The 24,788-nt window shown below is 52.5% G+C and overlaps 1 protein-coding gene across 1 annotated transcript in view; it reads left to right on the top strand.

Annotated features, from left to right (window-relative positions):
* SNX29 (sorting nexin 29) overlaps positions 1-24,788 on the top strand; it is a 510,558-nt gene that overhangs the window by 433,155 nt on the left and 52,615 nt on the right. Inside the window, exon 20 of the mRNA XM_032392169.1 lies at positions 20,198-20,337. Within this exon, the coding sequence (XP_032248060.1) occupies positions 20,198-20,337 (140 nt within the window). The remainder of the gene's footprint in view (positions 1-20,197; positions 20,338-24,788) is intronic.

Genomic DNA, 24,788 nt, shown 5'->3' on the forward strand with positions numbered 1-24,788 from the left:
ATTCCACCTAGGAGTGCGGTGTTGGGTCATGGGATAACTTTGTGTTGAGCATTTTGAAGTACTGTCCGTTTTCCACAGTAGCTCCCCATTTTATATTCCCATCAGCCAGGTATGAGGATTCTAATTTCATTTCACATCCTTACCAATGCTGGTTAAAGCCGTGTGTGTGTGTGTGTGTGTGTGTGTGTGTGTGTGTGTTTAATTACAGCCACCGTAGTGGGTGTGAAGTGGTGTCACATGGTGGTTTTCATTTTTGTTTCCCTAATGACAAACGATGCTGATTGAACATCTTTTCATGTGTTGATTCAGATCCTTTGTCCATTTTAAAATTGGGTTGTCTTTTTATTGTTGAGCTGTAATCGTTTTTTTTTAATATGTTCTGGATACAACACAAGTCTCTTATCAGATAAATGATTAACAAATATTTTTTCTCATTCCCTGCATTGTCTTTTCACTTTCATGATGATGTCCTTTGTAGAGCCTGAGTTTTTAACATTGATAAAGTCCATTGTACATATTTTTTCTTTGGTTCCTTAAGTTTTCTGATGCTGTATGCAAGAAAGCTTTGCCTAATACGGGGTTGCTGAAATTTATTCCTATTTTCTTCTAATAGTTTTACAGTTTCAGTGCTTAGATTGAGTTCTGGGACTCATTTGGAGGTAATTTTTCTGTATGTTATGAAGGAAGAGATCCACCTTCCCTTTGTACACATGAATATCCAGTAGTCCCGGCACTGTTTGTTGTTTTTTCCACCATTGAATTGACCTGGCATCCTGGTGGAAAATCAGTTGTCCATCAATGTGAGAGCCTGTTTCTGGACTTGAAGTTATTTCCCAGTGATCTAAATCTATCCTTAGGCCAGGGCCATTCTGTCTTAGTTACTGTAGCTTTTGTGGTAGGTTTGGGAATTGGGAAGTGAGTCTTCCACCTTGGTTCTCTACTCAAGGTTAGTTTGGCTGCTCTGGGTCCCTTAAATTTCCATATGAGTTTTAGGATAAGCTTGTAAATTACGTTAAAAAAACAGCAACAACAACAACCCCACCAGCAACTGAGATTTTGTTAAGGCATTACATTGAATCTGTAGATCAATTTCAGGAATATTGTTATTTTTATAATGCCTTCACGCTTATGAACGTGGGATGTTTTTCCATGTATTTAGGTCATCTTTAATTCTCTCAACAATATTTTGTGGTTTTTAGTGTACGAGTTTTGTGCTTCCTTGGCTCATATGCCCATTCTTGAGCCACTCTCTTTGGCCAGGGGGATGGAACATTCCAGTAGGGGACCTGACTCGTGTCTGCTTCTACAGCTGCAGGGGGTAGCCTCTCCCCAACTATATGGACTGAAAATGGGGAATGCGAGATTTTTGAAGGGATTATTATAGTGCTCTTAACAGTGGCATAGAGGGGATGGCCGCTGGGCAGGCAAAAATAAGAAAGAAGAAATTGTCTGTCCTAATACCTTAAAATCAAGGCTTCAGTAAAGGCATCTAAAGGGATGTAGAGGCAGTAGAGCCAAGGTTTAAAAGGCTCTTGTCCACTTGGTTACCCCATAAAAGAAGAGATAAGAAGAAATCCCTGAGGTCTGTAAGCATCTTAGGATACAGAAGTGAGATTGTGGAATCTTATATTTACCAAAGGCAGCGTGTGAGGGATTTCAGGCAAGGCAGGTTTGGGAATCAGGTCTGGTCAGTGAATGGAGGTAGAGAAGACTTAGCTGGGGAAGTGGGATCTCCCTGCCTAGATGACCTGGACTGACCACACCCCCTCCCAACCAACCCACCGCCTTCGCTGGAACCCCATTCCTCAGGTGCCTGTCCTGGGGCTTCTTAACGCAGCACATGTCTCCTCCTTGGCATCTTCAGTTTTGCATTCTTCTGACAAAGTCGTGGAGAAGCCAATACCGTGTCTCGTGTGCTTCTCCACCAGTGGAGATTTTGACTGTCCGAAGCCCACAGGTGATGCTGAGAACGAAATGACCTGGCAAAGTGGTAACAGCGATGGGAATGGTGACCCAGGCTGAGTGCCTGCTCTCTGCCAGCCCCGCACCCACCATTGTGATCCCTCTTGTAGCGACTGTAAGATGAAGTAACTTTTCCAAGGCCACAGCTCCAGGAACGGGTAGAGCTGGGCTCCAAACCCGGGTGGTCTGACTCCCCCGCTCATTCTCTTTACCAGCAAATCACAGCGGTTAGCACAGTGCTGGGCACACAGCAAGCCCTCAGTAAATGTCAGCTGCCGTTTGCAGTCAGAGAAGAAGCAGCTTGACCAGGCAGAGTAGCTGATATTCGGCCCCGTTGTCCCAGGTCTGGACAACCAGTGACCAGTGCAGAATGGAGTCCTCTCCCTCATCCATTTCTCCACACGTGTTAGTTGGGGTAGAGCTAGCTGCTGCAACAAATTTACACCCCAGACTTTGAGTGTGTTCCTTGTTGATGTAGTCGTCTGACGTTTGTGGTCGGTAAGTGGCTTACGTGTGGACCCAAGCTCTTTATGTCCTGAGCTTTCACCATCCCTTAGGGCAGAGGTCAGCAAATGTTTTATGTAAAGGACCTGATAGTAAATATTTCTGGCTTTACAGACCATACGGTCTCCGTGGCAACTACCTCATTCTGTTGCTGCCCATGAAAGCAGCCAGATGACCCGGAAACACATGGGTGTGGCTGAGTTCCAATAAAACTTTATCCACAAAAACGGGCCGACGATGTTGTCGGGCCAGATTTGGCCCTGGGGCCTTGGAACACTGTTTACCAAGGGGAGAGAGGGAAGGAGAGCGGATGGAAGAGACACATCCACTTCTGAGATGCCTCAGCCCAGAAATGCAGCATCACATCCTAAATTTGACTGGATAGAACGAGTCCTGTAGCCTCACCTAGATGCAGGAGGGTCTGGGAAACCGAGCCTTTGGGCAGATGCTGCTGTCCAGGAGCACGTCTGCCCCCTGGGAGGGGAGCATGCATGTGGGTGTCAGCCTGCTGGTGTCTCTGCCGCATGCCCACAAGGTGCCTTCCCATGCTGCCATGAGTAGATTGGGAATGTCACTGGGCCCATGTTTGAGGTTTGCCTATTTTCATCAAATAGCTTGAATTTTTTTACATTTTTTTTGCATCATCTACTCACTTGCTGACTAGAAATAAGAGCTCTTTTTGTAGAATGGCTCCGTGGACATCAGCTGACTCAGCAACTGAGGTGTGTTCCGTGTGATCTGGCGGAAGGAATTCCAGGCTGGGGATTGGAAGGCATAACCATGCTGGGCTTTCGGTTCTTCCTCTGTAAGACTAGGGTGGGCATCACAGTCGGATTTATTTTAACTTAATTTTGGCGGTGGCACCTCCATGGGACCAGAGAGTGTGGTTGGATACATGGATTCTAAAGTCAGAGGGGCCAGGGTTTGACTTGAGGCCCCATTGTCCAAAGGATGTTTGACCTTGGGCAAGTTTTTCATCTCTGTACCTCAATTTCCTCATCTGTAAAATGGGTTTAGTTATAGCGCCCACCACACTCAGCCTAGCACCAAGTAGGTTCTGAGTAAACGACCACCATTGCTGTCATCACGGTCACCATCTGCAGTGCTTGAAACAGACAAAGGGGAGCTGCTTTGTTGAATTAGCCCCTCCTGTTATGTCCTGGATGGAGCCCCCACCCAAGACACTTCCAGGGAATTCTGCAGGAACATCGTTTGAAATGATTTCTTAAAAAGTAATCTCTACACCTAACGTGGGGCTCAAACTCACAACCCCAAGATCAAGAGTCACATGCTCAACCGACTGAGCCAGCAGGCGCCCTTGCAGGAACCTCCTTTGAAAACCCCAGAACAACATGAGGTCAGAAGTCCCTTTGTTTCTGAGGGATGAGATCCAGGAACCTGCGTTCAAACTTGGCTACCAGGCAGGTCTGTGCTTCAGGGGCCCCACCTGTGCAGTGGGGTTGGCAGTAGCCGTCTTGCCATCAGCGGGTCATTTGGGGCCAGGGTCAGCGGGCGGGGTGGGGGAGCACTTTGTGGAGGAGCTTTGAGAGAAGCAGGAGGAAGGGGCAGTCCTGCTCCCAGGTCTCTGCAGCAGGGCCTGCAGAGAGAGACAGGAGAGACACACCGGCCCTGAACTGTGGCCCAGCCAGCTCGTCTGCACCACTTCTGCTTGGGGCCCATTGGCCAGAGTGGTCCTCTGACCCCAACCTCCCTGCAGAGTTGACTGGGAATGGAGTGGAGCTTACGGCTGTGTTGGAAGTGCCAGCTTCCTGTGCTGTAGTCTCCTGCACCATTGTGGATCCCAGCTCCTAGCGCATGCTTGGCGCACCCTGTGGGTTGAATAGATGCATGAAGTCAGCTGCCACTCGCTTACAGATAAAGCATCTGAGACCCCCAGCTGGGGCATGTCTTGGCTCTAGCTAGATTGGATCCTTATTTGAGTCTGATTTTATTCTTACTTTCTTTTTCCTACACAAAAACTCCAGGGTCCTTGTCCAGGGTAAATAAAGCTCCCGAGTAAAACATGAGAATAATCCCTTTATCCTTCATGCTTTGTCTTATCCATTTGGTTTTTTGATATTGTGATATCATTAGACAACCTGGACTACGAGGTTGTGTCTGGAAAGTTGGAGAATTGGTTGTCGGTGTGGGAAAAAAAAACCTACGCTGTTGATATCAGAAGCAGTGCGGATAAACACAGTTCAGGCTTGCATTAAACTCAGATGTCCTGGGGCACCTGGGTGGCTCAGTCGGTTAGGCGTCTGCCTTCGGCTCAGGTCATGGTCCTGGGATCAAGCCCCACATCGGGCTCCCTGCTCAGCAGGAAGCCTGCTTCTCCCTCTCCCACTCCCCCTGCTTGTGTTCCCTCTCTCGCTATGTCTCTCTCTGTCAAATAAATAAATAAAATCTTTAAAAGAACCCAAAAAACAAAACTCAGATGTCATAAAAGGTAGGCCTCCTGTCCTCTCTCATCCCTCCAGTGCCCAGCATGGTATCAGGCACACTTCAGAGGCTTTCTGAGTTGAATGGAATGGTTGTCAACTTCTCCTGTATAAACAAGGGGACAATGTGGGACGGCAGAGTGGCCGGGCCTGGTAGTTGGATGGACCATTCTCACATGAGCACGGAAAGTTACCTCATATCTCTGTGTCTCAGCAGCCTTACCTGTAGAAGGCAGATCCACCTCCTGGCTGAGAAGTGTGTTTTTGAGGGTTAAGTGAAATGCCGTATTCTGAACACTTAGCCTCATGTGGGTGTGCTTGCTGTTGAGTGTGTAATGCTTAGAGTCAAGGGTCGGAGTCATGGGAAGTGGTGACCTGTTAGAGCCCCAGCCCTGTTCTGGTGGTCGAGCTGGGCCCCACCCCCTCCCAGGGTTTCCGGGGTATTTCTGGAGTGTATGTGTAGAAAGGCACTGGGCATGCAGAAGCCTGGAACTGCCCCCTTGCATGTGCCCAGCTTGATGGACTCTGACCAGGGGGTGGGGTGTGGGGGTAGGGGGGAGAGCCAGTCTTGCAGAGATCTGTTTTTGATGACCTATTGATTTTTTTCTGCTGTTTTTGGATGGCCTGCAGATAGATTTTCTTTGGTCTGCGCCATGATATTCAAGCATTTGAATTAGCTGCCAACTGATTTGAGAATTGAGAGATTTTGCCTTCATCATGCCTCCCTTTGCCCATCCAGCCGTTGCAGCCCGTGGCCACTGGCGGTGAAGAAGGGATCCTATCATAAAGGCTACAATTAAGATAGAGATGGCCCCGCATAATGCCACCGCCGCCGCTATTAAAACCTTTGAGACTCTAAACCAGAGCCCATGTGGCCATCACATGTGCAACAGACCGTGACACGATCCAGGGCGTGGAGAGGGCACTTGCTTGCCGCTCCCGAGGGAATGGCTGTGTGCATGCCGTCTGTCAGCCCCACCATCACCGGGCCAGCCCAGGGCCGGCACAGCCACGGGGTTGCATGGAGGAGTGGGGCCCTGGGGGGGGGGGGTGCTTCCCATGGGAAGGGAAGACTGGAACATCAAATACAGGAGAGCGCTCTGAATTTCCGGTTGGAATGTTATAGCTCCATCTCCGTGTCTGAAGTTTCTGGACTTGGAACTTCTTCAGGGCAGAGCACTTGTGGACCCAAGTGGTCCTGCTTGGGTCTTTGGGTCTGATGGAGGGAGGTCCTGGCAGTAGACAGGGGCAGACAAGAAAATACTGCTGCTCCCCTTTCTGTGTTCCGTCCTTGGACCTCAGGTACAAAAAAAGCAGGTTTGCGCTGTTCTTCGGCCCCGATAAACTGCCCCCATTGGTCGCCCTGAAGCCTCCAGCCCTGTGTTGCTCATCTCCTATGCTGTCCGGCTCCCGTCCCCCCTGCCTGCCATGGGCAGCTGCTCCTGGGTTTGGCTGGAGCTGCAAATATGTTTGTTTCCTTCTAGACTGTGTTGCGTCGCTCTGTGTATTTTGTATTTACTTACACGGTGCTGGGCTCTAGTCTCCGTTCCTGTACTTTGCATACTCGGTGTCCTGTTGCAGCTCCATTCATGGGGCCGTGTCCACCTGTGCTTTGCCTCTGTAACTGGTGATTGTAATTTCAGGTGTGCATCCACCACATCTCACTCTTCCTCTCGCCCAGAGGTGCCCCCAAGTGGCTCCTGACTCCAAAACCTTGCAGCGATGAATTTCCCTCTCTGTGACCCTTATGATCCTGCATGAGCATTTCTCTGGGATAGACGCTCAGAATGGAATTGCTTGGTTGTGTAGTCTACTATATATAATTTGACCAAATATTGCCAGATTACTCAAAAATATAACCCTTTTATAGGCAGAAGGAAGCTGAAGTGTGCTCCGTTCTAAAGAGGAAATTCATTGTGTATTGAGTGTCCACTGCGTCCTGAGAGCAGCCCCAGTTTTTGTTTTACAGGCATTATTTCATTTGGTCACACAATAATCTTCTGAGTCTGCCATTCTTAATATCTGCAGTGTGCAGCTAAAGACGCTGAGGTCCAGAGGCAGCTAGAGACTCGTTCCCGATCCTTCAGCTAAGCAGCAGTTGGAGCTGAGCCCGCCTCTGAGGGACTCTTGTGGATACATCATGTCCCTCGCCAAGGCTTCAGTCTGGCTGCCGTGAATTTGAGGAGCGTGCTCTAAGTTAAGGAGCATCTGATGAGATCATACTTCTCACATTGGTACCTTTGTGTGGCCTGCTCTTTCCTTTTACAATTATCTTTCAGCATTTTAAAATCTGAGATTTCACTTAAAAATCTGGGCGATCTGCCTGCTTTGGCACGAGGCAAGCTTCCAGGATTAGAGGAGTGGTGCCCCTTCCCAGTCGGCCTGTCCACGCTGCCCTCCAGTGGCTAGTGTTCGCCGTGGCTCCAGAGGCCCTGAAGTTTGTAAAAGAGACATTTTTGTGGGTGGGCAATGCCCTTCTTCCCCTCTGAGTTCTTCCTGTTAAATTCGTAAACTGGCCTTCCCCCCCCCCCGTCCCCAGCTGTTGGGCTTGCAGTTTCCCTTGGCTACAGAGTCAGTAACAGAGACCAATGGGCTTTCGCCGCAGTGGAGCCTGCTGCTTGCCCACCAGAGCTCATCTGTTGGGTCCTGCCAGGGGCCCAGCCTGCGCCCAGCACCGCAGAGGGCCTAGCAGATGCTGGGGGGTGGGGCGGGCCACCATTCCCGACCTGTCTTGAGCAGAAGACGTGGCGGTGAAGCCTCTGCGCAGTCCACCCTCTCACCCATGAGAGTTTATCCAGTCCCAGATACTTCTCACTGTGCCAGGGGCAGGGCGGGGAGTGTTGGGAATGATGCTATTTGGTTTCCTCGGTGTGAACTGTGGGACTCGTTGGTTTTGTATTTCTGTTTTCAGCAAAGCTGTAGGTCTCTTGCGGTTGTGAATACATTGATCCTGACCGGCAGGGATGGCATCGTGCTTATGAGCTGAACTCAGACACAGGTGGCTGTGAAGCCCAGCTCCGTCCCCCACTAGCGGGTCCCTGTAGAGAAGGCACTTACTGTCTTGGAGCCTCCGTTTTCTGATCTGCCAAATGGGGGTATGAGGGCCCGATTCATAAAGCCCTTGCAGGGGCGGAGTAAGATAATGCAAGTAGAGGCTTCAGCCAGGGCTTGGCACATAGTAAGCTCACAGGAAGGGGTGACAGAATTACTGTTGTTACTGTTGCTGTGAGAAACCTCTGGGAAGAGAATGTAGATGTAGCTTGGGCCTGGGTGGGTTTTCTGTTGCTTTTCTGAAAGAGAGAGTTGGCTTTCTTTCCGGAATTTGCAGTGACGGTCTGGCGCGGGTACGCCTCCCTGCAGGTGGGGGTCAGGGTTTGTTGGCTGTTCTGTCGCTTGGTGTCGCCCACTGATGGCATGTGAGTGCTGACCAACAGCCTCCTCACTGCACCTGCTATACTCACCCTTGAGCTGCCCAGCCCTGGGGGTCTGATCTGCCTCTCGGTTTAGAGGAAGGTCTCATCCGCTTTGGGGCTCACCACAGCCCCCCTCAGCCGTGTGTGCAGAGAAGGAGGGTCTTGGGGACCCAGAGGAGGACCCAGGGGAGGACCAAGCCTGTGGCCTTTCCCATGAACGAAGCATGGACAGGATCAGTCCGGTTCGAGAAGTCCTCTTTGGCCCTCCCTTTCCTTCCATCACAGGCGATACCTCACCCCATTTCCGCCAGAACCCAGCCTTGGGCTGCCAACAGGGTCCTGAATCTGCCCGTGCGTTGTGTGGGAAGTCCTGACTTAGTGTGGTGGGGGCGGCCGTCGGGCTGTTTGAAGCCCCTTGGCCTTGCCGTGGGGGTGGCAGCATACACTGTTGACGGGGTCAGAGGACCTGGTTCGAATCCCAGCCGTGTAATTCACTGGGTCCAGGAGCTTGGGCACGACCCCTCCTCCCCCACCCCCGCACCTCTGATGCCTCATTTGAGATGGGCACATGATAGACCCTACCTCAGAAGCTCATTTGGAGGGCAGACCAGATAACGGGTACAAAGACCTTACTCCAGAGTGGCACATAGTTAAGCCCTGAGATGTTAGCTGTGATGATTATTCTTGCTGGTGTTCTGTGTGCATCTGCTGTGCGCATGTTTGTAGTTTCTTGGGAATTCCTGTTACCCGTTAGATAGGCAGAGTTCATGGTTTCCTTTGCCTTCCCCACGTGCAAGTTCTATGCAAAATAGGGGGAGGCAGTTTAGGGCAGTTTAGCAATTTAGTGCAAAGACAGGTACGGTTTGGGTCTGAGAGGCCAGATTTTAAATTCTGGCCCTTCACGTTTTACATGGTTTTGGGAAAGGAAATAACCCTGTGGGTCCTCAGTCCCTACCTTTGCCATGGGGCTCGGCAGTCTCTTCGAGCTCCCAGCTGCACATGGGTCCAGCTCCCTGCCTCTGAGACCCAGGTCCAGATCCCAGCATCACTGCTTTCCAGTTGTTGCCTTCGGGCTTGGCGAGTGACATCTCTGGCCTCAGTTTCCTTGTCTGTGTAAGGGGTGATGATGATGGTGATGACCCCACCTTGCCACCGGCCTGTGAGGACTGAGTGCGGGCCTGGTGCTCCCCCTAGGCTCCACCGGCTGATGACCCTGGGCTCCCTGCTGCTGTCCCTCGGCCTTCCACTTCCTCCCTTCCCCAGGCAACAGCAGCAGGGTCCGATCTCCCTGTAAGCTGGTAAGAACAACGTGGGATGGATGCGAGGTACAGAAGGGACTCCTGGGCCCAAATACTAAAATAAGCCAAATAATGAAAAGGCACTGGCAGATCTAAGGTTCAAAGGAGGTAATGGACTGATTGACGAGTTTGTGCCTTTTCGTCTCCAAGGGCGGCCCCTGCTACAGAGGTCAGAACTATTGAAAGACCCTCAGGAATGCAGGATTCTTCAGGTCTTTGACATATTGATTTTGGGGGCTACCAATCGTTATGCAAGTTTCCTTCACACACGAGCTGAGTCGCCTCCATTTGTGGCTGGGTGTACGTTGTCTGCCGTGCTGTGGAGGAGCCCTGTCAACTGGGGAGAGTAACGTGGGATGAGGTGACTTAGGGAAGTCACTTTTTTCTTTAATCAGTCTTGACACTTGGCATGAAAGGAGCTACAGCCTCGCTAAAGCAGGGGTCCTAACGTGTCCGCCCAGGAAGGAAGCTGAGGGACCCTTGGACCTGCCCACTCCCTTTGCAAGTGAGAGAACTTGGGCTCTGAAGGGGCCTGGCTTTCCCAGGGACGTGCATGGGGGTGGGGGAGAGTGTGAGACCAGGACCCGGGGCCCCAGCCTCCAGCCCGTGACCCCTCACCTGCACCAAAGCACAGGTGACGTTGGATGGCTCCAGGCTCGAGGTGAGGAAACTGGTCTCTCTGGTGTCACCTCATAACTGGAGAGGTCTACACACTATTTGTCATGCCTATTAACTTGGAGGGTTTGCCATGCCCCTTCCCCTAGAGCTCATGCCAGCTCTGTGCCATAGAAGGACAGGGATGCGATGGGGATGGGGGGTGGGAAGGAGGGGTCTTGTCTGAGAACCAACTGGGTCTGCAAAACAAATCCATTCAAAAGTGCAGGCTGGAGAAAAGGTAGACCAGAGCTTACCCAAAAGGCAGCCCAGAAACCTATGATAGTAGAGCCAGGGATACCTCTATGTGTGGATACAGTTTGCATCCTGCGACGTCCCCACCAGGGCCCTAGGAACCTGTTCCTCTGGGTAACCTAGGGGCCAGCTCTCGCGAATGGCCATTGCCGGAGAGTTGATAACAGGTTACTCTTCCAGGAGTAGATCTGCATTTTCACAAGGACTCCGAAACCCCAGCTAAGTGGTTGGGGTGTGGGCTATAGAGTGAGCCGGGAGATGGGCCTCGATGCCACTTCCAGACTGCTCACTTACTAGCTCTGTGAGCTCAGGCAAACTCCTTAGCTTCCCCGTGCCTCAGTTTCCCTCACTGTGAAGTAGGAGAGGAGCAGAAGGGACTGTAGAGGGAACTGCACACGCAGATCCAATGTTCAGCAGCGTCTGTTTAGTCAGTAAACACTTAGCAAACACCTGCCGAATGCCAGATACTGTCACCAGGCACTGGGGACACATATGGTCATCACTGCAAAAAAATAAAGGGGTAAGGAGGGTGGCAGAGTGGACTGGAAGGTCTCTTATTGGAGCAGAAGGGACATCGGGCCGAGATGGGGAGACAGTGAGTGACGTGAGTCATGCAGGTATCTGGAGCAAGTGCAAAGGCTCAGAGATAGAAGCAGTCTGTCCACCCCTCTGTCCAGCTCCCTCAGCCCTGCTCACCGTCCCCAGGCCCTCCATCCCAGTGCCTCCCCCCTGCCACCATCTGTGGACATCCTACTCACCACGCCCCCTCCACCCTGGACCAAAGCCCGTAGTGCCTCCTGCTAATGCTCTCCCACACCGGCCCGGCTGGAAGGGAGAGCCACTTCATACTAGAAGCTCTTCTCTTGTTCTGCCCCAGAGTTTTGTTGATGTGCCTGCCTGTCATCCACCCCTGGACCGAGAGCTGCCGTGACTTGTCATCAGTCTCGGGCCCCCAGCACAACACCTGGCCCATCAGCCTCCTGGAAATGTTGTTAGAAGAATGGAGGGCTTCTACATGGAACCCTCGGGGGCAGCCCTCGTGGTGCCCTCCTCTGGCACCTGCTCTCCACAGGCCCGGGTGCAGCCTGGCATCCAGGGAATGCGGATGGTGAAGGGACTCTGTACCCTAGTGCCTGCTGGCTCCTTGGATGTGTGAGCGACACGTGTAACATATACGATCCTGTGGGCTCCGTAATGTCAGAGAGGGAGACCGTGACCTCTGAAAGGTCACGCCTGCCTCCTGGCTTGCTCTGTCCTTCTCAGTTGATGACCGACTACATGCTTGGTGAAAGGTGACGGGTAGAGCCGCCAGGGTGAAGTCATGAGGAGGACTTTGCTTCCCTTGTCCCTTCAGAAGGGCAGTGACTTTGGCTCCTGAATTCAGGGGTGTCTGTAGAGACTTAGGGCATGAAATTCTCACTAAGGGCGCTTTAGAGACACATCCCGGCTTTCCTCTCCCTCCCCTCCCCAAACTCTCCAGATAAAGCCTTCTCCTTCCCCTCTTCACTTCACATCTGGTCCATTCCAGCTGGTGAGCACCCAGGAGAAAAGCTTGTTAAATGAGATTTGTTTAAACAAGCCAGTCACTCATCCAGCTGTCCAGCCCTGGTGTGAACCTCAGGACCCCCTCATGGCCGCTTGGAGCCTGTTCTGGGTGTGAAGATTAGAAGCACAGTTTCCTCCTCTAAGTTTGCACCTTTATTATTTCCCTGAGTTAATCAAGAGAAGATGCCTTGTGCAGCTTTGCCAAAATTACCCCATCAGAAGCTTATACAAGGGGCTCAGTGGTGTTTGGGAAGCGGTGCGAGGGTCCATCATGCCCGACAATTCATTGCTCTCAGATGCCTCTGTGGAGAGTGTTGGAAGCAGCAACTGCGGGAGTTTTCTTTTCTGGCTTCCCAATTAGCGATTACACAACAGTCTCCCTGGAAACAAGTGCTCGGCCATCATGCCCGTAGCAGGGCGGGCTCACAGAGCTCACCGGTTTGCAGCATGCGTGCGGTGCCGCCTGTCCCCACGTCCCAGGAGGGCGGGCCCGGGCCTGCGGTTGAGATCAGCTGCGTCCGCACCTCGCAGCTGACCCATCCTGGAAGGAAGAAAGGCTGGTTGTCAGTACTCCGAGACAAAGCAGAGTGAGAGGGACCGAACAGAGCTCTTGCACACCGGAGTCAGAGCTTCTCTGTCTTATGGAAGGAATAGCTGATTGTTACTGTCCTGCTTAAAAATACCCGTTGCCCCGAGGGCAGAGTCCACGTTCTCGAAGGTGACCTCCCAGGTCTGCCCCTCCTGCTCCCCCCGCTCTGCTCCTGCCTCCGGGTCCTCTCCACTGTGGCCCTTGGCACAAATCAGCCGTTCCCTGACCAGCGCGTCTCTCTCCCTCTGTCTCGGGGCAGCCAGATACGGGCACTGGCCCAGGGAGCAGACTCCGTCGTTGTGAGCGTGTGGGCCCTGGTGCTTCAGCCTCTGCCTCCATGGCCTCTCTCGAAAGTGCCTGTCTCAGTGGGCTTCTGAGAACGCAGTGAAACTGTGCCGAGGTGTGCTCAGCCTGGCGCCCGAGGAGGAGCTGCTCCCTACGCGTGAAGAGTGCCAGCCCCTGGGGAAGCCCCTGTGCCCCACAGCAGACCCCGCACACACCTCTGTCACGGGTGCAGTGCTCACTGCCTCGCCTACCTCTTCCAGCCAGCTGGAAGCTCTGTGAAGTCAGGACCCAGGCCTGCTCTCCCTTTGTATTCACAGTGCCTGGCTCACAGTAGGCCCCGAGCGATGTCTGTTGAATGAATGAATGAACCAGGGAGTGACTGGATCATTGAATGAGTAAGCGAATGATTCCAACCCTTCGGCTCGTCTGACCGAGAACTGGAGTGCGTTTGCTTCCCTTCCCAGGTTGGCAGCCTGGCCCACGCCACCTGCGCCTCTTGCCTGGGTGACTCCAGCGGCCTCCCCACTGATCCCCCTTCCTCTAGATCTGCCCTCCTCTGTCTCTTCCGGTCTCACCTTTGAAGGTACCCCCTCCCAGGGGCCTTCCTTCCCCGCCCAACCCTGGCCAGTCCGTCTGCCTTCCTCCTGTCCATCCCACACCCAGCTCTCCCACAGCGCTTCCCGTGATGTGTTCGTGTACCTGCTTCTTGTCCGCTTCCCCTACCAGCCTGGAAGCTTCTCAAGGGCAGGGGCCACATTTGTTAACCAGGGTACATTCAAAGCATGCTGCCTTGGACATAGGCAGGGCTGCAGCAAATCTCCAGGGAACGTGCCCCGTGGGAATCCGCAGAGTTAGCAGGAGGACCTCTGACAGCGCGTGGTGCAAATCTGGAAGTCTCTGGCTGTCGGCAACGAGGTTAAGTTCTCATTCAGCTCACACCCAGTGCAGGGGGGGGGGGATGGCTTCCTGGTGAGTGGCTCTGCCATCTCCCCCTACGACCTCCACAGTCCCAGAGGAAGGGAAGAGAAGGGAGAGGGGAGGGTCGCAGGGTCCTCGCCTTCTTCTGGCAAGGCCTGGACGTGGTTGGCTCATGTGGCATCTGCCAGGCCTGGCCCGTGGCTCCCACCTCACAAGGGTGCTGGGAAGTTTGTCTCCCTTGTTCCCTTGTTCCAGTCTGCTCAGAATTGGGCATGGGAGGGGATCTTGTAGCCAGAGGATCCTCCTGCTGGGCTCCCTGGGAGTCTAATCAGTGTTCCAGAATTCTCCAGCCAGGGACAGAGTGTCAGGTCAGCAGACTCTGGAGTAGCCGTCTCTAGACAGGGCCTGAGCCGCTCGCCGCTCCTGAAGCCAGACCTCTAATTTATTTTATAAAACACCATGATGTCCTTAGATGAGAATGAAAAGGAACTCGGGATTACAGAGTCACCTCTGCACACCGGCAGGCAGCTCACAGGAAGGGCGGCCCCGGGGAGATGGTGTCAGAACATGGGGGGCCGGGGGCCAAGCATTTGTTCTAGGAAGCACGGCTCATGGCCTGGTTTACAGTATTCCATTCTTCTTAAAATTGCTGTTCTTTTTTAAAGATTTTTATTTATTTGAAGAGAGAGCAAGCGGGAGCAGGGAGGGGAGCAGAGGGAGAGGGACAAGCAGACTCCCTGCTGAGCGCCGAGCCCGGCTCAATCTCCTGACCCCAAGATCATGACCTGAGCTTGAAATCACTAGTCGGATGCTCAGCCGACTGGGCCACCCAGGCGCCCCTTGACTGTTGCCATTCTTAACGTCATGGCGCCTTTATCTTCTTGAGGCTCAAAACAAAATGACCCTTTTCTGGAGGGAAGAAAATACTCCCATCCAGAGAGCCCTGAGTGTTCTTTTCTGCAGCAGGACTGACCCCCAGGACTATTAACGGCTCTAGACGCTGAGTGAGAGTAGCCTTGTGATAGGAATATCACAGAAACGACAGCAGGGCCACGGGCCACGGCCGCGAGGGCTCACAAGCAGCCCCCGGAGGAGTCTGGCAGGTTCTGTGAGCTAAGCTTCCATCCACTGTGGCCACTTCTTGCGCCACATTTAGGCTGCAGCCCCGGAGCCCAACAGTGAACTCAGAAATACCTCATGGCCCTTTGAGCGCTGACCCAACCCTGTGGGGCAGGCTCCGACAGGACACCGATCTCCTCCCGAGCGCCCCACTCCGAAGGACCAACTCCCTGTCCTTGTGCAGTTATTACCTGTCTTCAGCTTGCTGGCCAAGGCCGTGTGGAGGCCAGCCTCCTTTCCTCCATCCCACTCCCCACAGGGGTCTTTGTCCGCTCTCCTTGGACTTGGCCATAGCCTTCAAACCGTTCTGCCTGGTGGCCTGCCTTTCCTCCCCTGAATTCATCCCCTGTGTTTGTTCTTGTAGTAAGAGTTTATGGGGCTTCTCGTGATCTCCAGGCACTGTGTTAGGCTCTGGTGATACGGGGGGAACAAGACAGGTAATGGACCTGCCTCCCTGGGACTTACGATCAATGAGGGGAGTGGGGGAACAAAAGGCACATGATGAGTCAGCAAGACCATTCCAGGCAGCCGTGAGGACCACGAAGAAGAGAGAACAGAGCAACATTAGCTAGTGTGTCCTGGAGGGCTTCTCGGAGGTGGTGGCCCAAGAGCAGACACCGAAATTGCGAGGTATTCCAGGCCAAGGGAACGGCTCTGGAAAGGCTAGAAGGCACCAAGAGAGAGTGTGTGTGACACGGGGAGAGAGTGGGGGCGGGGGGGGGGCAGATACGTTGACAGTGTTGGGTGGGTGCTAAAGGGGCATCAGGGAGACGTGAAGTGAGGTTGGCTGTGGCCACGTTGTGCAGCTCCCTGTGAGCCGTGCTGACAGTTTAGACATGCTTGCTGGTAGGTGGATAGAGTTCACAGGGAGCCATTGAACAATTCTGAGCTAGGACAGTGTCGTGACAGACTTTTGAAAGAGCTCTCTGTCGAAGGCAGCCTGCAGCCGATGTCCCCCAGAGCGGTCTTCCTAAATGCCTGTGAGATCACAGGTCTCCTACCTCCCTCCTCTGACCGGTTTCCTTCTCCGATGGTCTCCGAGGCTGTACATGGTCCACCCCGGCTGCCACTAGTCTGCTCTCGCTCACATGGCTGAGCCCAGCTATGGGGTCTTTGTGCTTTGCATTTGCTCTTCTCTCTCCTTAGCAGGTCTGTTCCCCACCTGAGGGGACCCACCTAGACCCTCTGACTGACGTGTCTTTTCTCCAAGAGATGCTAAAGCAGTATTTTCAGGAGTGACTTCCTCTGACTGAAACCCTCTCTCCGTTCCTCTTGCAAACTTCTTCGAGCTTCCCTGAGCACCAGTGGATCACTGCTTCATAGCACTTACCCCTGCCTCGACATCCACCATCTGCCTGCCTGTTATCCCCCCTGTCCACATAGAAATGCCTTGAGGGAAAAATCCTGGCGGAACATCTATGAATCATCATCTGTCGCAGCCTGGCAGATGATGTTCGTTACCAGGGGCTTAGCCTAGGTTATCACGAATGAGGTAGGCTCCATCCTTATCCCCATTTTATGGATGAGAAGCCTGAGGCTGCCCCCTGGTTTAGCCACCTGATGGTGGAGCTGGTAAATGGCAACACAGGTCGCTCTGCCTGCCTGAGGGAACATCATCGGGTGCGATCATCCCACAGTGTGGTCTCTTGGCTGGTTTTATAGGGGCCCAAGAGGCCAGGCAGGGGATCGGACCAAGGCGGGGCGGACTGGGAGGGGTGGTGGCACTGTGCCTCCAGCTAATGAGAGCAAGATTGCTCAGTTTTCAAGGGAGGCCAGGAATCTGGATTTTGCAGAAATATCCTGTTTTTAATATTTTTAGGCCATACAAGCCTCCAGCAGCTTGTGGTGGTAAAAGTAGAGTCTTCTTCACCAGTAGGGTCAGAACCCGGCGGATCCCCGAGGGGGAGTCTGTTTTGGACAGTGTTGGCGTTCAGCCTACTGGAGTCACCAGCTTCCTTCTGGGATGGATGACAGCCCCTTTTTAAAAAATTGGAGAAGCAATAGACACATTTGAAAATGGAAATGTTTAAACGCGGCCTGCGTATGAGCTAACACCAGCAAATCAGCATTCATTTTGTTAGAGGTGCTAATGGTATTGTGGTTAAATAGGAAAGCGTTCTTCATGTTTTAGGAAGACATGCCGAAGCCCCCCGTGGTATGTCACGATGACTTTATATAATTTACTGTAAAAGACCTCAGCAGAAAGGTAGCAATGATGAAGCAAATACAGAAAAGGGCTATGACTTTATTAGGTAAAGGGTTATGGGGATTCCTGGTATGATTTGCTCTGCTTTTTGCCATATTTTGAAATTTCCATAATAAAGTAAAAATGAAATGACAAACAGAGGAAAAAATGCAGTCTTCCACAAAGAGTTCTGAGATCTTCCCTGCCCCACTGTGATCTCTCTGGGGACTCGGGGTGTTGGCACCTCCAGATCAGACTGAGACCTGAGGGAAGCGATGTCCTGGGCAGAGGTTGGCCGCTGGGCACCAAGGTGACACACGGCTTTCTTCTCTTCATATGGTCAGCAGCTTCTGCTGGTGCTGACCCCCGAGTGGAATTTCTCTGAACTGAATCCTGGTTTGGGGAAGCCTATGCTGTGGAAGGCTCGTAGCTTTTTCTTCTGATAAGTTGAAGAATGTCCTCTGGATGGAGGGCGGCTCCGACTCTGTACGGGTTGAAGACCCGGGACCCTGCTCATCTGCCTCCAGATTCTGAGCCCTCGGGCATGTTCCTTACCCATTCTCAGCTTCTGTTTCCAGCCTCAGACGGGTTGTAAGCATGCGAGGCAAGAAACGCGCTGAGCACAGAGCGTGAATAAAGATTCCACAAATACCTTTGCTTATTCTGAATCGCTCGGGTAAAAATTGCCCACTTGTCAAAGTGAGATTGCTGCCATGTGGGGTCTTCTCAGGGGCTGGCTGGGTTTCCAGGCACCGGCCATCTGGAGGAATGAGTACATGCAGGGATTTGGGATTCTTCCAGGGTGATAACCTTTCTGCCACGTCACTGCAGCCCCCGGGACCTGGGCGAGAGGAGGCTCTGAGACAAGTGAAAACGGGTGTTTTCGACCCCTGGGCGGCATCCTCCCCCTTCCCTTTTGCATGTCCTCGCCTCCCTGGGATCCGAACCCTGCAGGCAGCGTGAGGAGCCGTCTGCCGTCTCTGCGTGTTGCTCTAAGAGCATGCTGACTCCCCCTGCTGCAGAAAGGGGGAGACCTCTGCCAGCTCCCCTGGGGCTGATGGGCTCCTTTGTTGTCCCGCCACGGGCTCTCAGGCAGGCCTTGTGGGCTTTTGTGCCACTGAGCACTCAGGCCTCATGAGCTCCATGCGGCGCTCACCTGGCACGTTAACAGCCTTCCCAGGGAGGAGCTTCTCCCTGCACAGTGATGCGGGACCACAGAGCGGCTGGCTCTAGCAGGGGACCCAGGACCTGCTGCTCTCCCCGCCCAGCGCGCCCCCTCCAGGCAGCGGGGACCCAAGCACCCCCTACACCCCCGCCCCACCCGGGCCGGCCGCGTTCAGTGCTCTCACCCTCCGGAGGAGGGTCGCGCTGAGACAGCAGTGGGGGTGGCTCTGGGCAAGACCTTGCTGGGACCTGGAAAGGGCCCGGGGCGGGGCTTGGCGGCAGCGCAGCTCCATGACCCTTCCTCCGTCCTGGTGCTCCGGGAGGGCTGCCAGAGCAAACAGAGGATGCCCGGTGAAATTTGAATTTCAGATAAACGATGAATAATTTCTTAGTTCAAGTATGTCCCAATATTGTGTGGTATGTAGTTGAATACTGAGAAATTATTGAGTCATGAATTATTGAATATTGAGTTATGAATACTGAAAAATTATGCATTGTTTATCTGAAATTCAGCTATCACCCAGCATCCTGTAATTTGTTTGCTAAATCGGGCAACACTTAAAGAATCTCCCTGCCGTGCTCAGGGCCTTGGCTTTGTGGGGACTCTAATCCTGAGATCAGGGCAGGTTCTGGGCAGGTTCTTGAGTGCCTCTGAGCACAGCCGTGTTCAGCAGACTGTTGCCAAGCCCCTCCCAGGGACGGCTCTGTGCTGGTGGGGGCGGTGGGCAGGGGGGAGTGCCCTGCTCCATCTCTGGGACCTCATTCATGCACATGCGACCCAGACCCTCTCGGCACCGCCACTTCATCTGTCATGTGACATGAGTCAGAGTACGTCTCCTCTCGTGCTCTCGTGAGGATGGATGACCCCATTCCTCCTCCTGTCCTTTCTCTCCTCTTCCTTTGCTCACCCCATGTGGCTCTCAGAGTTTCCTGCCCTGCCCCCATGCTGGCCAGGGTGTCTTTGTGGTAAGCCAGGGCCCCCAGTGCAGATGTGAATGAGCAGGGCAGGCTCCAGAATCGGTGGGGCCCCTTATTTCAAAATTATTAAGGATATAGACCCGGGGACGGCAGATCATCACACAGGTCCGAGTTCTAGTGCCCTGCAGGCACACACGTGTGAGGCCGGCACTGCTGCCGAGGGCCAGGCACACACGGGGGTGGAGTGGGGGGTGTGAGTGAGGAGGGTAAGGAGCACGGAGCCCTGGAGCGCGGAGGGCTGGAGAGACTGCATGGACCTGGGGGCCCGTGCCTGCCGCAGGAGCCCTGCTGCCCAGCCACAGCCTGGGGGGGCCCTCTGCTGCCACGTAGCCTCGTGTTTTAAGAGGAGGTGCAATTTGTTTATCAATAAAACCTTTCTTAAATAGCGGTGACTGATTCATATTTTGGAAAATTCCCATGTTGGCAAATTAAGCGTGGTCTCTAAAAGGCAGCATTTAGGGGGATGAATAATTACTTTGGCCTGTGTGGTCCCTGGGTCTGTTGGTGTGTCCCACACAGGCCTGTGACCTCCCCTAGTGACACAGTGTGAGCATTGGGCTCTTGGTTCACTCCCCATCAGCATACTTGGCTCCTCGTAGGTGCTGCATACATAATGGCCACAGTTGTAAGACTTCATTCATTCGTGGGAACACACCGTGGGTGGTTGTAGGGACCCGCTGTGCCTCTCTTAGTAAGAGTATCATGAGCGTCTTCCCTGTTCTTCAGTGGGATGGCCCACGTAAAGCCTAGACGCCATTTGCATGTGGCAGTTACTCAGTCCACTAGCTGTCTGTCTGGTGTGATGGATTGCTGTGTCTTCTATGGGCGGTTTTTGGATGGGCAAAGAGAGCACGCCTGAGCATCCCTGTGTGTGTATGTTTTTTCAGGATGCCAAGTTTGTGGAGGAGCGGAGGAAGCAGCTCCAGAATTACCTGCGCAGCGTCATGAACAAGGTCATCCAGGTGGCCCCCGAGTTTGCTGCCAGCCCCAAGAAGGAGACCCTCGTGCAGCTGATGCCCTTCTTTGTGTAAGTACGGTTCCCGTGGGCCCTCCGCCCAGCACTTCGTCCTTCCCCTCCCCCGAGGTTGGCCAGCGAAGTGTGTGTGTGTCCTTGCCGCGCTGGGGCCCAGGTGTTCCCGGAGCAATGAGCCGGGATGCTGCAGACCTCGGAAAGGGCTTCGAGACCGCGAGTCTGCAGATGAGCATGGTTGAGCTGAGGTTTGCAACTAAATGCAGGCCTTTGCGGTTTGTACTTCCTACTTTCTGATCCAAGGGGAGATTAATTTTCTCTGCAGCTCACAGAATGTTCCAGAACCAAATCGGTCCGTCACTGTTGCCTCAGTGGCTAATGGACGCAAGGAAACATTCTCAGACTCCCACTGCTACTGACTTAAGTCGTATTAATATGAAAATAATTTAAGTGTGACCTAACTTAAAATTAGGTATAAATTTCTTGTTCTTATATGTCATAAAAGTGAAAACGAAAGCCGTTGGTTGACGTGTCAAGCACTTACAAGATCATTACCGTTCAGAATTGTCAACACAGTGGATGTCGCTGTTTTTCTGACACTGAGGCTTTGCTCACAATGGTACGCAGCACATGCTTTTTGCTTGCCCCGCGTGGTGCCCCTGTGTCTCCATGCTGCCTCCGTGCCCCCTCTTCTCTGATCCCATTGCTGGGGAGCGTCTGTGCAGCACCTTAGGGCAGGTGGTCGTCACTTGGTGTCACTACTTGATCACTGATGAGTCCGCTCTGTGCTGTTATGTCTGTTACTAGCCTGACCCATCTATACCCTGGAATTGGGACTGAGGTGATGGAGCAGACTTTAGTTTTTACTGAGCCTTCAGATGCTATAGAACATAATCATATAATTTCTAGAGTATTAGCATCATATGGACACGAGATGGAAAACCCCATATGGCAAACCTGTGGATCCCCAAAAACGAGATTGGGATTCGTTAGTTGAGAAGCACTGGTCTGGGTCTGTGTGATGGCTCAGGGTAAGTAAGAGTTGCTTTGTAGTCTAGCTCTCGAAAATGGCATGTAAGGGCTTGGGGGCCTGTCCTCATTACCAGTGATGCTCTAACTTCAGACCAGAAGCTTACCCTGCCTGTGTCCATAGGGGCGCCTTTGGGTCACATTTCCCAGCATTTCCGGGTTGAACTTCCAACCAGACAGACATCGGCCTGACTGCCCCTCTTACTGCTTGCAGCTTGCTTATGTTTTTCTCATTGTTTCAGGGCTTTTGTGAGAAGACAAAGCCTGTATTCTGCCTCAGGTAAAAGGCACCTTTTTTCCTGGATGCACCAGATGGGAAACTACATTTTTCTCTCATTTACTTGTGATGCTGGGGCCTTGGCTTCACTGTTTTGAAAGTGCTGTAATAGCTCACAAGGGGAATTCCCATTATTCTAAAGGCAGCCCCCTGGCTGGGGAAATTAACCTGTCACTGAGTCCTGTGAGTTTGGGCTAAATTTTCTGATGAAAACCGAGTTAGAGAGTCGGTCCTAAGACCCTGATGCAAAGCAAGGCTATCTGCCCGAACCTGAGAAGGAGGAAAGACTGTTCACAGCAAGCTGGTGTCCTTCCTGCCGGGTATGGGCAGCCCCAGCGTCTCTGGCTGAGTGTTTACCAAACATCAGCCTGCGGGACGGTGGAAATTGTACGTTCACTGAGCATCTCAGTGTGTGGGGTGAGCTCGGCTGTGCCGGTTGCCATTCATCAGAGCTGCGGGAGAAACCTTTTGTGCCTAATTAGCACAGAGAACATAGGGTTTGATGTCACGGGCTTTAAAAAATACAAAGAATTTCAGTAAGAGACTGTGGCAGATGACACAGTATTGACACCAGACTTCTGAGTAAACACTGATCTAGACTCCAGTTGGGATTAAGCCACTTTTCCCCTCTGGCTTTCCTCGCAGTCCACATTACGCTGCCCTGTCCTCTGTCTTTTCTGAGTGAGTTGGGATTCCAGGTCAGAGCTTGCAGATTGGTTCATTTTGGGGCAATGGAAGATGAACATTGGCCAAATGCGCCCATGCTGGTGAATCTCCATATGGTAATGTCCTCTTTGTGTGTGCCTGCAGAAAACAGTGTGCCTGGCCTTGTGCTCGAGAGCTCGCCCTAAGAAATTTCTAGTTGAAAAAAACTCTCTTGTCTAAGGAGATAAACCCCACAAAGCAGAATTATTCTTATAAATCTTGGCAGATTTCCTCAGCTCTTTCAAATGCCAATTTAGGATTCTAAAAACCCCTTTTAGCTACTGAACAGAAGTGAACTTGTGTAAGGATGGTGCCGCCTGCCTCGTTCCATTTATTGAGCACTTACTATAGACACTGGCTGAGTGTTTCCCCTGCTTGATCTCATCCAGTCTTCCTGAGAACCTATTAGGTGGAACCTTATAAACTTGCCAGTAACATGGCAATTTGATAAGCTTCCCCTCAAAAGTGCTGAGGAGAGTGAGGCCCAGAGAGGTTACCTGCTGACCCCAGGGTTACCCAGCCAGCGCATGGGGAGCCCAGGCTATTTGGCGCCATATCCCATGTTTCGGGACAAACCTGCAGCCTGTGGATTGAGCCGGCCCCTCTGACCTGTTTCCTTTGACCAATACAGTGGGCTTGTGTTATTTGTCTATTAGATGGTGTCAAAAAAAGAAAATCAGGTATCAGAATTGGTCATGTCCTGTTATGGGCTGAACACTTGTGTCCTCCCAAAATTCCTATGTTGAAACCCTAACCCCAATCTGATCGTATTTGAAAGTAGGGCTTTAGAGAGGTCATTAGGTTTAGAGGAAGTTATAAGGGTGACATGATGGGGTTAGTGCCCTTATAAGAAGAGGGGAAGAGGCACTAGAGTTCTCTCTCTCCCCCCTCCCCCCATGAGAGGACACAGTGAAAGGCAGCCATCTACAAGCCAGGAAGAGAATCTTCACCTGGAACCCAATTTGCCCGCCCTTTGGTCTTAGACTTTTAGCCTCCAGAACAGTGAGAAATCACTGTGTGTTAGGGCAGCAGGGGCAGATGAATCCCCACCTCGGCCCCTCCCCCTCAGCCTCCCTTGGCTGCAGTGGAACAGTGCTGGCCTGCCCTCGCTGAGACCGCCTGCTCCCGTAGGCTTCTGGACTCCGAGCAGGCCTTTCCCGGCTGTTTTTCTCGTACACTCACTTGCGTTACCTGCCTGGCCCCCGCTAGAGGCTTGAGTTTGCAGTCCTGCCTCTTACCCACGCTCCATCTAGGCGGGATGGGGGACCGGACTCTCTGTTACTCACAATTCATTCCCCTCACACTCTGCTCCCACGCGTGTTCTACGAGGCTGGTCCGCTGCTGAACTTCTAAAGGTGGTCCTGTTCCATCTTGGGCGGGAGAGGGAAGGTGGGCAGGGGAATTGAAGCAAGTGGGTAGAATTTGCTCATTTTCCTTCATCAGTCTTCCTTAAAACCTTCAGGCTTGTGCAGCCTAGAGTCCAGTATCCAACAGGACCTGCTTTTGCACGTATGTTTCTGTGTTGTTTTTTCACTTTAATGTGTCCGGATTTCACTGTGTTCTGCAAGGGGCATCATGACTTCCAAGTATTCTGCCATCTGCCCAAATTTGAGAGTCGAAGAATCAGCTGAATTCACTCTCCAAATCTCTCCGCCTCCCGTTGTCTTCCTTGCCATGCCAGCGACAGTCTGAATTAGAAAGCAGGACGGTAGAAAGCAGGCCATTTCTTTTCTATTTTGAACTCTGTGTATCAGGTGGAGACCAGAGTCTGCCCCCAGAATGGTGGGCAGATGAAGAGCGGCCCCCAATAGCCGCCTCCTTCGGAGCCCCATGTTGTTTGCGTCCTCCCGGCATTCCAGGGAAAGGTGGGCGCCAAGACGTGGTGTGTGGCAGATGTTACCCCAGACACTGGGGGGGGATGTCAGGTGCTCTTTTGAAAGCCTGTTAATGAGGGAGGCTTGGAATCCAAGAATTCATTCCGTGGAACTGGACCACAAATTGGTGAAGGCTTAAATGATTTGTTGTGCTGTCATTTAGCACATTATTAAAATGTTTTCTGCAGAGTAATTCATCCTTGGGAAATATGTCATGTTCTGCTGTTCCTGAAGGGGACAAGAAAAGTTGCTGGGGGCGGAGGCTGGGGTCATGTAGGTCACAGCACAAATTCCCAACTGAATTTTCAGCAGAAAATGTGGTCAATGTTTGCCCCCCCCCCCCCATCTGCTGCTGTTTACACTCCTAATGCTGTTGGATGTATTTCTTGCTGAGCTTCGAGCTGCTATGTTCTCCCATTCAGCAGGGGTTTAGCTCAGGGAGGAAATGCCCCAGTCCTGCGCCACCAGGGAGACCCTGGGTCCCCAGTTGAGAGCTTTGACTTTGCAAGTTGAGCATGCCCCAGTTTGGCACCTTCCCAAATACCTGGTCTTGCATCTCCCCTTGGCTGGCTTCGCTGATTTACATCAGCTACTGGGCCCTGAAAGGCAGAGGAGTTTGAGAT

The sequence above is a fragment of the Phoca vitulina genome, unplaced genomic scaffold (assembly GCF_004348235.1).
Source record: "Phoca vitulina isolate PV1807 unplaced genomic scaffold, GSC_HSeal_1.0 scaffold66, whole genome shotgun sequence".
Classification (NCBI taxonomy): domain Eukaryota; kingdom Metazoa; phylum Chordata; class Mammalia; order Carnivora; family Phocidae; genus Phoca; species Phoca vitulina.